Below are 11,956 nucleotides of genomic sequence, written 5' to 3'. Positions count from 1 at the left end.
TTTGAAATGAAATTAAACTACGCATTTTATTTTTTTACGAATATTGTAAATAAAAAAAAATCGCATTCAAGATTTTATTGAAAAAAAATATTAAATTTTCTTAATAACACTGTTTAAATTGATATTTCCTACAGGTAGTCAAATTAACGTAATGTTGTTTAATTAAAACATAACCTGAGCTTGCACATACTTATACAAAACATGAGTAATGGGTAACTAAACATAAAAAGGAACATGTTATATTGTCAAAAACCATTTAAATTTAACGAAAATCTACTTACACAAGAAATTTGTACAATATATCACAATAATAGAAATATCAGTACAAAAAAATCTTACAAATGATAAATGAAGATGATATCTGAACAAATTTATTGACATTTACAATTAAGGAATAGACTAAATTAATTGATGAAGTATGTACATACAATTTAATGATTTATATTACATGTAAGTATATGCAAAGGCAGGCCAATTAAAAATGATTGTTCATAAAACATTGATCATGGTATCAGATAATATGACATCTTTCAAAGATACTCAACTTAGTCATTGTAAAGGATATTAAATAAAGTAATGACTCAAATAACACGTAAGTACTATAAGAAACAAATATCAATCCAATTTCAGTATCCCTACTGCAATTTCATCTGAATTCATAAATTTGGATGCTGTGTTCTGGAACATGACTTAAAGTCAGTGATTGAAACCTGTAAAGAGTATATTTTTTATTTAAATGTAATAGAGCACAACAAGCATTCTATTAAAAAAATATCTAACTTTCATTAATAGTTCTAAAAAATTATAGATAAAATTTATAATTAAAGTTGTAAGAGTTGTAATTGTTAAGCGTTTGCAAGTCTGCCTACCAACCAACTCATCACATATTCTGCGGCTAAACAGCACTACTTAGTAAGTTTATGATCAAGTTTAAAGGGTGAGTGAGGCAATGTAATTACAAGCACAAAGGAAACAGCTTCTTGATTCTAAATGTGTATACCCATACACATTCAGGTGACCACGTACTATTGGGTGGAGCATTTGCCAGTCTGCCTACTTACCTATTATAAATATATATAATGTATATATTAGTTAAACAATTATATTTACCATATCATATATATATATATATATATATATATATAGACTGCCTCTTTGGTCTAGTGGCTAGATATAAGGCCGCAGACCCAGAGGTCCTGAGTTCAATTCCCAGGTCGGGCCAATAAAAAGTTATTAGGTTTTTTAAAGCCATTGGATCTGTGCCTAAAATCTTTCCGGTTGTGTCCGATTGCCATCTCTTGGATTATGAAAGCTAGGGAAAAGAGAGTGCACCTCTGTTTGCACACACAGTTATGCACTATAATGTGTCCTGTGCAATTAGTTAATCTCTTGAGATTGGCCGCCGTGGCCAAAATCGGTCTGGAGGACATTATTAAATAGAATTGTTTTACTGACTTATTTTATTTAATAATAGTGTTTCCATTGATAAAAAAGTATTGCTTACCATTCAGAGCTTCTGTGATAATAGTAGCCTTCTATTGTAGCTGCCGATTTATGAAAGCATATATAATAGAACCCAGCAAAGGAAGCACCATTTATATCCTTTATTGTGTGATCTGGCACTAAAAAGTGTTCTTTCCATCTCATAAATACATAGTCAGCCTTTTCAAGAGAATCATAATCAAATGAGTCCGAGTTGAATGTCTTTAAATATGGTACAAATAGGTCAAACTTGCTCTGAAAAGATAACATTAATTGTCTAAATAGTACAATATTTATTTATAACTATCGACTAATAATTTTAAGCTTATTAATTAACATGATAACTTTACCCAATGTTTTCTATCAACATCTTCATCTGCATCCCACTTTCTTGTCAAAAAAGGATATTTCGCCGATATAATTTCGCCATCAAAAAATGTCGTAAGAGTCGGAAATTCTTCTGTTAAACCTTTTATTTTTAAATATCCACAAAGGTACGAATTTTCTTCATCGACATGCTGTAATGAATAGCTAAATCTTAATCAAAAACAGTAGAAAATATTAATAATACATGAAACCATGTACACAACACAATGTAGTTATATCATTTAACTTTTACCGCTTAATATATTATCTTCATAATATCTGCTATGTAAGCACTGTCAAGAACCTTAATAGTTTTTCAAACACCACATGCCTTTTATTAAATTTCACTTTTTGCGTATTTGTTTTTAACACTAACCTGCAATACAACTTCTACTTCGTAAGAATTTCCCTTAGACTTTTGATGCCCTTGAAATTTTGAGCCGTTGTAAAGAAGAGACTTTGTTACGCCAGGTTGTTTTGAATTAGCTGGTGGTGGTGGAGTTATATCAACTTTAACGGGCATTATTATCCATCAAACCGATACCCAGCTTGTGTATGATAAAAGTATGTTATTGACAGAATTGATACTGGGCACACAGCCAAGTAAACCTCAAAACTGATGACAGTTGGATTTGTTTCTTTCCAGTATATTCGATTTGAAAATACGCGAGATAATAATTCCATTTCTTTATATAATAATAATAGAAGAGGGTAATAGATCTTCCATCTTCGTAATTTTAATCCATAATAAATGGGTAACAAAAATTTTACTAGAAATTTATTGCTAGAAGTGAAAGCTAAACACACTTTCGACAGACTATATATACGCTGGTTTTATAATTATTATGACATAGGTTAAAGACTATTTTTATATTAAACAATGAATGTTCCGACACGACTTCCATTGAGTTTATTGTAAAATATCGTACATACTGGAGTTTAAACGAGCATTGCATATAAAACTTTCAGTTTTTTTGCTCTTTCTGTATAATCACTTTGGACATCACTTTTTGACATAATGTATATCGATAATCGAAGGTAAAAATGCAGCAATAAGTATTCCTTTTGTACGATAACCAAGAGAAAAAACCAAAATTGTTCAACTCAAAAACTTTTGAAAAATTGAAGCATTATTATATATTCATAAGTTATAACTAGAGTGTGATCCGCGGAAAAAAATAAGTCTTTCTACATTCTCGTTCAAATTATGTAACAAGAGTGTAAAACAATGTTACGCATTATTGGCGGCAATGAGCGATGTTCGCACGTTGTTGCACGATCTTTGTCAGTTATTAGTTCTGCTACAAAGGGCATGCGAGTTTAATTTATTAAACAGTTTAAACCAGACGCAAACATGTCTCATTCGTACGGATATCTGGAGAAGTTTTGATGGTCTATGCCAAATGGGAAAAATAACAAAAAAATTGAAAATGATACAAGATACCTCTTGCTACATATTCAATTCCCCCAAAACTTTGGTAAACATTTTATTAAAGTGACGTTTTTAAATATAAGAAATTATCTATCGATGAAAATGCAATTTCATTTAATTAAAATAATGGTAAATGGAAATATATTTAGAAATCATTGACATATAAAACAAAAAATATTATAACAAAACAAAAGTTACGATTTCTTTAAATAATTTATCGGATTTTTATCGTCTTGTTAACTACAAAATGAAAATAATATTTTTGTAGTAGCAGTAGAAATTTATTTAGTCTATGACATTTTAGGATTTGTAGATATGGTAGAATTTCGTCGTCTCGTTGGTTTCGTTGACCGACCAACTTGTTTATAAATTGTTTTGTAATTTAATTTATTAAATAAGTGTATATTCTATGTTTTTACATAATGAATTCCTGTAACGTTTCAAAAGTATTTTGTATTACAGTAGATTATATATGCAATTTCGAATTGTGATCAAAAAGCAATAGTAGTGATATTTTCTCACATAATTATGGTTAACTGACGTTAGACTGTGCATCCTCAATTATGGCAGACCCAGGTTATTACCACAGTGATTATATTCGACACCCTGTCCTCTATGAGCTGGGCGTCAAGTATGGAATTAAAACGGAATGTATTCCAGAAATAGCATTGCCGTCTAAGTTGGAAGAACTCAAGGATGTCATACGTAAAGAGATACGTAAAGAACTCAAAATAAAAGAAGGTGCCGAAAAGCTACGCGAAGTCGCTACTGATCGAAGATCGCTGTCTAATGTAGCAAATATTGTTAAAAAGGCCAATCTTAAACTGAATGAGCTTAAATCTGATCTGCAAGAACTTGAATCGCAGCTTCTTTTGTCACGCGGTCAATCAACTCCGACTTCGCCAGAAGATTTATCTTACGATGAAGAGATTATTTTGGCTTCAGAAGCTGCGCAACAACAACGTCAGTTGGGTGAAGGTACGACTGATCGTAAGTTGGCATCATTGGAAAAACAACTTAATATTGAATTGAAAGTAAAGCAGGGCGCTGAGAATATGATTCAAAGCATAAGCAGTAGTAACCAATCTCGAGACAAGAAACTACTTGCTGAAGCACATCAAATGCTTGCAGATTCAAAAGATAAAATTGAATACCTTAAATTGCGTATTTCCAAGCTAAGCAAACAACAAAAGGGTGATAATGCAGGAGCAAATGGTGATGGAAGGGGTCCCGATATCAGTGGCGTAGATGCCTTACTGGATGAAAGGATTGCAGAAATTAGAAACCGCCTTCGTATAGAAGCAGCTGTGGTGGAAGGTTCCAAGAATGCTATAAGACTTTTACAAAGTGATAAAAAAGTAACTGACAAGAAAGCATTACAAGAAGCTCAAACAAGTCTTCTGGAGTCAACCCAAAAATTAGATTTGCTGCGCAAGTCACTTGATATGCGTCGGCAAGAACTACCTACTGAGAGTGCCGCTTTTATAGAGTTAGGACATGAATTACGTAGCACTGGTTCCAGCCCTGGTTATGTTAGTTTATCTGGGGCAAGTGGCCACCGCAATCTTTTTCTATCTCCTGCTCCTATGATCAGCCCTTGTGTTCAAGTAACTGGCACCTTAGAGGTCAGATTGATGGGTTGTCAAGATTTATTAGAAGATGTGCCAGGACGAAGTAGAAGGGACCCTCTTGCTAGTCCTTCAGATTTGAAATCATTTGTTAAAGGAGTAACTATTCGTAACTCCATGAAATATACATACAGCATTAAGGAAGATACAAGTAATGAAATCATGGCTGTTATGAAATTGGATAATCACACTGTAGCTCAAACCAGTTGGAGACCATGCTCTCAGCAGGCCTGGGATCAAAGGTATTTCATATGTATTGCATACATTACACTAAATTTTTTTAATTACAAAATTAAATAAAATTATATACTATTGATCAATAAGAAATAAACAAAGACTACAATTTATATTAACGTAACTAATTTATGTAATAACATTGGAGATAGAGATTACTTTAATAACTAATCCATTTAAATAACCATTAATTTATGAAAACATCAATCTATTTCTTGAATTTTAATCTTTACGACTCCTTTCATGTGTGATTACTCATACTATCTTATCAGTAGGCCGTGTTTATGTTCACATATTTGTAATGTGACTAAGGAAATAAAAAAGTATATATGCAAAAGACTCCTTATAGATAGATATATTCCTAGAGTTATATATTAAAGACACCTATATTATGTCACATTGTTTAATTACTTATGTATCTGTTTCTTTTTAACTTTTGTAGTTTCAAATTATTGAAAAATTGCTTCAAATAAATTTTTTAGTGAATTATATTACATAATTTTATTCCAGATTCACAATTAAATTGGACAAATCCAGAGAACTTGAAATTGGTATCCATTGGAAAGATTGGCGTGGACTATGTGCTGTAAAATTTCTAAGATTGGAGGAATTTATTGATGATATACGCCATGGAATGGCACTAGAACTCGAGCCTCAGGGTCTGTTATTTGCTGAAATTAAGTTTTTAAACCCTATAATTTCAAGGAAACCAAAACTTCAGCGTCAACGAAAGATTTTCAAACAACAAGGCAAAAATATTCCTAGAACTTCTTATGGAGAAATGCATATACCTGCTGTAGTGTTAGGAAGACTTTTAAAACGTTCTTCACCTTCAATTCAAAATATCCAAAGTGCCCATATTCAGTCTCAGCAACATAATTTTGAACCTGACAATAAAGATGTTGAAAATCCACATGCCACTCTTATTGGAATGGCTGGTGTTCGACCTCTGGGTTTGCCCTCTGCTCCAACAACTCCACAGGTACCAATTGCACCTCCTCCAAAACCAACTTTACCATTGCAACCACCACCTAATGTATCTACTCTTAGAATGGAAAAAGAATTACAAGAAGCATTTGCATTTTTAGAAGATTCTTATAACAGGGATAGTTACATTGCAAAGGAACCACAGACTTCATCATGTAACACTCCACTTGTAGAGTATCCACCATCACCGTCTCCTAAATTAGTCCTTGAATTTCCAAGTAACGAAGACCAGATAGTTGAGATTACAAGTAACATGCGTATTTCTTCATCACGTTCTTCTTCAGTTATAGAATCGCTAGGTAAAGAATTAGACTCAAGGCGGCAGTCAGGAGAAATGTCAATGGAAAGCTTCCGACTGTTGAGTGTTTTAGGTCGAGGTCATTTTGGCAAAGTAATTTTAGCCCAATATAGACCAACTAATGAATATTTTGCAATTAAAGCTTTAAAGAAAGGTGATATAATCGCCAGAGATGAGGTAGACTCTTTATTGTCAGAGAAGCGAATTTTCGAGGTAGCTAATGCAATTAGACATCCATTTTTGGTAAATCTTTTTGCATGCTTTCAAACTGAACAACATGTTTGTTTTGTCATGGAGTATGCAGCTGGAGGTGATCTTATGATGCACATACATGCTGATGTGTTTACTGAACCGAGGGCAGTATTTTATGCAGCTTGTGTAGTATTAGGTTTACAGTATTTACACGAAAATAATATAATTTATAGGGATTTAAAACTAGATAACTTATTACTTGACACTGACGGGTATGTTAAAATAGCTGATTTTGGCCTTTGTAAAGAAGGAATGGGTTGGGGAGATCGCACTGGCACTTTTTGTGGAACACCTGAGTTTCTAGCCCCAGAAGTTTTAACTGAGACTTCATACACTAGAGCAGTTGACTGGTGGGGTTTAGGTGTCCTTATTTTTGAAATGCTAGTAGGAGAATCCCCATTCCCTGGTGAGGATGAAGGTGAAGTGTTTGATTCTATTGTAAATGATGAAGTTCGTTACCCTAGAACTTTATCTTTAGAATCAATTGCTTTGATGCGTCGGTTGCTTAGAAAAAATCCGGAACGACGTTTAGGCTCTTCTGAAAGAGATGCTGAGGATGTGAAAAAACAAGCATTTTTCCGAAATGTTGATTGGGAGCAATTACTCCTTCGCAAAGTGAAACCACCATTTGTGCCAACGATAAATAATCTTGAAGATGTTAGTAACTTTGATAGTGAGTTTACATCTGAAGCAGCAGTTCTGACGCCACCTAAAGAGCCCCGTCCTCTCAGCAATGCAGACCATAAACTTTTCACAGACTTTACGTACATGGCAGACTGGTGCTAAAATAAAGAATTCAATACATTTATTACTATGTTAAAATTTAGTATAATTATCAATAATAATAAAAACCCCATTGCCTTACATGTGTGAGTGAAAAATCTGTATTTTGATAATTAATCTAATCTATACAGAAGGGTATCTTGTATAGATACTCGCATGTTAACTTGTATTTAATGCAGTTGAATGCAATATTTTATAATAAATTGTGTAATTTAATAACAATAAGTTTTAAATAGCTCTAATCTTTATTTTTTTAAAAACATTGTGTTACAGATTTATATATTATGTAGTTATGGAATTAACATAGAAGTTAGTAACTATTAAGAAAAGCGTGTCAAATAAATCATTGTTTTCAGTCAATTCTTTATCAATGAAATAAAGGTATCAAGAACAAACTTTACTTTTAATATTATATATAATCTTAACCAATTGGAAGGAATAACACATACAACTGTTGAAATTTTAATAGCTTATTGAAATTTAAAAAATTGTTGTTTAGTATAAAATATTCTCTTAAAAATAAAATACATTAGTATATTTAAATTTGTATTTGTCACTATTACAAAAGGTTCTTCTTATCCTCCATTGAGGTTTCAAATACACATAAAAATGAAAACTAGCACTTTCCTATTCAAAATTTGAGTATTCACAAACAAATTCCAGATAAACAAGAAATCAAAATATCAACTGCCATTTCATTGGCCTAACAGGACTAATTTTAAAACTTGTTTAATAATTACATTTAACTTGAAATCACAAAACTGAACAACAATCTTCACACTACATGATGTATATACACATTCCACACAATGTCTTAAATCATCAGCTGTAAAATTTGAGGTATATTCACATTCTCGACCCTTTCTGTTGCAATACCTTAGCACGGTCGGTGGGTTCTATGTCATTACTGTTTAAAGAGCTGCCACATTCTCTACTTACGACACATAGAAATTCTGCATGCTCCTCCGTGCCGTAATTATATTGAGAACCAATATTTATCAGTTGCTCAAATTTCCAACCATCAGACATATTGGACACCATCTGTGTAAGTTCTTCTTCGTGAAATTGTAAAACTCTATAAACATGCTTTTTAGAATCTTTAAGTGGCCTTCTTTCCCTTAAACATATTCTTTCTTTAACTAACCTTATAAGCTCTGTAATATTATAAAACTCTGCTTCTTCTAATACACCCTCTTCTGCTATATCATTATTAATTACAAGTTTACCATGACGAAGATAATTGAGCACTGGTGAAAAGTACGTAGGATCTCTATCTATTAAATAAGCGCCTGTTTCATCCTGCAAAATAATTACGCATATTCGTGTACGCAATTAGTTTACTTTATAATTGTTCCAAAATAGGAACACAATGAATAACGTGAATGTTATACTCACCCTGTCTGAAATTAAGTCACTGTCCTCTTGAACTAATCGATAAAGAAATGAATTTGGGTCCCTACAAAGTGTAGTTTTAGTTGATAAGAAATAAGTTCCTCCAACATTTAATTTTACCCATTGCTTACTACTTCGTCTTTCATTATTAAATTTTTGTATATTTTCTTTAGAAAAATCATCATCTCCTACGTAACCCGCCATGGTTATGGTATCATAGACAAAAACTTTGTTTTGTTTATTAACTTTTGTTACTGCTGGTTAAGCTCTTCCTCACTGTATATTTATGGAAGCGTTTTTTAAAAGATTTTTGTTTAATTTGATCATTTATATTTCAATACGCCCAATGTAAACTTGTTTTTATCGATATAAAAAATTCACTAAGCTTCATCACATTAAATGATTTGAAAATTGGTTAACGCGATTTCCAACTATTATTTTTTTGTTATTTTTAATAATTCTTGCTCTCTTTCCACAAAAACTACATTATAACTAATACATAAGAGACAAAACCATAAGGAATCTTGGATTTTATTAACTTAAATAATTGTACATAATAGTAACAATAAATAACATTTAAGAACATATGAAGAACATAAACATAAACTTACATAAAAAGAATAACAAGACACATAAAAAGAATAGTATAGTTTCTTTATAAATTATACGTCATTCATATCTTCTATCTTTTTCTTACAGACAGCTGTATTCTTTTAAATAATATGGAGTTCGTCTCGTCCTTGCAGATCTCCTAAGAGGATGATCATCAGGCGTGCTTGACGCTGCAGATTGTATTTTCTCTATATCCTTATCCTCCGAGCTTAAAGCTCGATCTTCAGAGCCATAAAAAACAAGATGTCTTCTTGTTCTTTTTTTTGTATTTGAATCTTTTATATCTTCTTCTATATTTTGATTCATAGTGTTCAATAGGAGAAAAGAGTGGAACTAAATTTTAAACTGTTGGTTCGCGTCCATTTTTATGCTTTAGAAAAGAGTAATAGAGATTACTTTATAATAGTTCAACCTCTTCAAGATATGAATCATATTTATTACGGATATTTTTTTACTAGCACAGGTCCAGGAACTAATCAAGCAGGTTAGTTCCTGCTTGACGATACTCCATTAGATGATCTGCGAGTATGAATTAATAGTCGTTCGTGAGGAGTTGTATTAATTGGTATACATGAAAGTGAACGAAATGTATGTAAACACATTGGCAAAAATTGCTCTCAGTTTTCAATTGGCATTTTGCTCTTCGCGCAAGAGAAGAGTTGTAAAGTTTTCCACAAAGTACCATTGAGAAGCTCGATTTGACCATTTCCAAGTGGATTATAAGGTGTTGTTCTGCTACAAGCGATTCCCAAGGAATTTAAAAAATCTGTAAACTCTTTAGAAATAAAAGCAGATCATCTATCGCTATGTATATAAAGAGGTGTTCCGAACATGTAAAAACATCTTGAAGTTATTATTTCCTTACAGGCATATGCGAAAGGAAATCTACTATATTCATCAATTATTGTTAATAAGTACTTATTTGAAGTATTTGACGGTAAAGGTCCTTTAAAATCAATGTTTAGCCGTTCGAAAGGTGCTGTTGCTTTTATGAGTTGACCTTTAGATTGTATAAACCGAGGTTTAATTTTGGTACATATTGGGCAAGACAGAGTAACAGACTTAATATAATTTACCGAATACGGTAAAATTTTCATACGAACCTAATGCCGTATCTAAGTAAATCATTCTTACAATGGGTGGCAGAGAGAACTATGCAACTCACGTTTTTATATAAAAACAAGATAATTCGAGACGCCATCGTTCAAGCTTTTCTTTTTTTATTTTACTGGCATGATTTTGATTAAATATAAATGCAACAGAGCGTTGATCTATTAAAAGTAAAAAGTTTAGTAATGACACCATTTGCGAAGACTCTCTACAATGGCGCATGCTTCTTTTTCAATTGAAGATTGTCTTTGTCTGAATTTGAAAGGGTTCTAGAGAAAAAAACTATAGGACGCCCTTTTTGAGAAAGAGAGGCAGCAATGGCAAATTCTGATGCGTCAGTCTTTACAGTGAGAATCTCATTATCATCAATAACTGTGAAAGTTGACTTTTCTATTTTTTTTAAATGGCTATCACACCTGATGGAAAGTAAAGATACAGTCTAAGGTGAGCGCGCTTGCCTAGAAGATGCCTGTTCACTCTTGACTTAAAGGTAGGATATTGGAGGTGTAAATAGTCCCTGAGCACACTCTCCGAAATATATCTTGTAGAATACCGACAGACAGACAACCTTACGATGATGTTCTAAGATCTGGAGTTTTGTGGCCAGTGTCTGGTCGCCAATGAGCCTTCTAGCACGACAATCCACTGAATTCAAAGCATCAAGCTTTTACTTAGCAGAGCCGTCCCATAAATGGTTGTAGTACTCCATGCACGATCTGACTTGGACTTGATATAAAATCAGAAGCTGTTCCGGTATGAAGTACTATTTGACCTTATTTAGGATGCCAAGTTTTTTGCCAGCAGTGTTAGCTTTGATTCAAATGTGGGTATTAAAGTAACTCCTAGAAGCTCAATACTGTTGGTGGTGGATAAAGATATTTCGGAAAGTCGGAGTCAGGTGGAATGGACTCCTCTTGGCGGTGAACAAACACGCTTGAGTCTCGGTAGGATAAAATTTGATTTGATTATCATCGCTCCAATTCGTTACCTCTTCCAATGTCAAATTGATGCGTTCTACCAAGGCCTCCCTGTGCTCTCGAATTTCTGTTGCACTTGCTCTGGGACCGGATATGTATCTCTCCGTTACAGTGCTGTCATCTGCGTACCCAAAAATACCGGGTTTCAGCAGATCGTTTATATGCAGAAGGAACAGTGTAGCGGAGAGAATTGATCCCCGAGGAACACCGGCATTAATCGCCATTAGATCAGACGAGAAATCATTTAGGACAACTCGAAATGATCGTCCACTCAGTAAATCTGATATCCAGTTGCAAAGGCCAACAGGTACCCCGTAGCTTGTTGACTCCGTGACTTTCAAGGCAGTAACGAAGATGGTAGACTCAACTGGAGACCGCGAGGACGCCCAATCCCCCCTGGGAA

General features: G+C 33.2%; 3 protein-coding genes across 3 annotated transcripts; 1 reads left to right on the top strand and 2 right to left on the bottom strand.

The window, feature by feature from the left end:
- Positions 1–60: 60 nt before the first annotated feature.
- LOC126770659 (glucose-induced degradation protein 4 homolog) lies at positions 61–2,641 on the bottom strand. The gene is made up of 4 exons (XM_050490167.1): positions 2,225–2,641; positions 1,833–2,000; positions 1,505–1,737; positions 61–710 (listed from the first exon to the last, which is right to left on the bottom strand). The coding sequence occupies exons 1-4, from the start codon at positions 2,369–2,371 to the stop codon at positions 647–649; spliced, it is 612 nt and encodes a 203-aa protein (XP_050346124.1). The 5' UTR covers positions 2,372–2,641; the 3' UTR covers positions 61–646.
- A 965-nt stretch (positions 2,642–3,606) lies between these two features.
- On the top strand, positions 3,607–8,005 carry LOC126770491 (serine/threonine-protein kinase N). Its single transcript, XM_050489893.1, has 2 exons — positions 3,607–5,150; positions 5,653–8,005. The coding sequence occupies exons 1-2, from the start codon at positions 3,844–3,846 to the stop codon at positions 7,463–7,465; spliced, it is 3,120 nt and encodes a 1,039-aa protein (XP_050345850.1). The 5' UTR covers positions 3,607–3,843; the 3' UTR covers positions 7,466–8,005.
- LOC126770653 (BTB/POZ domain-containing protein KCTD5) lies at positions 8,000–9,082 on the bottom strand. The gene is made up of 2 exons (XM_050490160.1): positions 8,858–9,082; positions 8,000–8,761 (listed from the first exon to the last, which is right to left on the bottom strand). The coding sequence occupies exons 1-2, from the start codon at positions 9,056–9,058 to the stop codon at positions 8,309–8,311; spliced, it is 654 nt and encodes a 217-aa protein (XP_050346117.1). The 5' UTR covers positions 9,059–9,082; the 3' UTR covers positions 8,000–8,308.
- Positions 9,083–11,956: the final 2,874 nt, after the last annotated feature.

This window comes from Nymphalis io, chromosome 9 (genome assembly GCF_905147045.1).
Source record: "Nymphalis io chromosome 9, ilAglIoxx1.1, whole genome shotgun sequence".
NCBI lineage: Eukaryota > Metazoa > Arthropoda > Insecta > Lepidoptera > Nymphalidae > Nymphalis > Nymphalis io.
This window is presented reverse-complemented; position numbering and strand designations above follow the sequence as displayed.

Coding starts and splice junctions, on each gene's coding strand:
- LOC126770659 (XM_050490167.1), bottom strand. CDS start 2,371: ATGCCCGTTAAAGTTGATATAACTCCACCACCACCAGCTAATTCAAAA. Junction 2,001..2,224: donor AAGTAGAAGTTGTATTGCAG/GTTAGTGTTAAA, acceptor TATTCATTACAG/CATGTCGATGAAGAAAATTC. Junction 1,738..1,832: donor ATGTTGATAGAAAACATTGG/GTAAAGTTATCA, acceptor TTATCTTTTCAG/AGCAAGTTTGACCTATTTGT.
- LOC126770491 (XM_050489893.1), top strand. CDS start 3,844: ATGGCAGACCCAGGTTATTACCACAGTGATTATATTCGACACCCTGTC. Junction 5,151..5,652: donor CAGCAGGCCTGGGATCAAAG/GTATTTCATATG, acceptor ATTTTATTCCAG/ATTCACAATTAAATTGGACA.
- LOC126770653 (XM_050490160.1), bottom strand. CDS start 9,058: ATGGCGGGTTACGTAGGAGATGATGATTTTTCTAAAGAAAATATACAA. Junction 8,762..8,857: donor GTGACTTAATTTCAGACAGG/GTGAGTATAACA, acceptor ATTATTTTGCAG/GATGAAACAGGCGCTTATTT.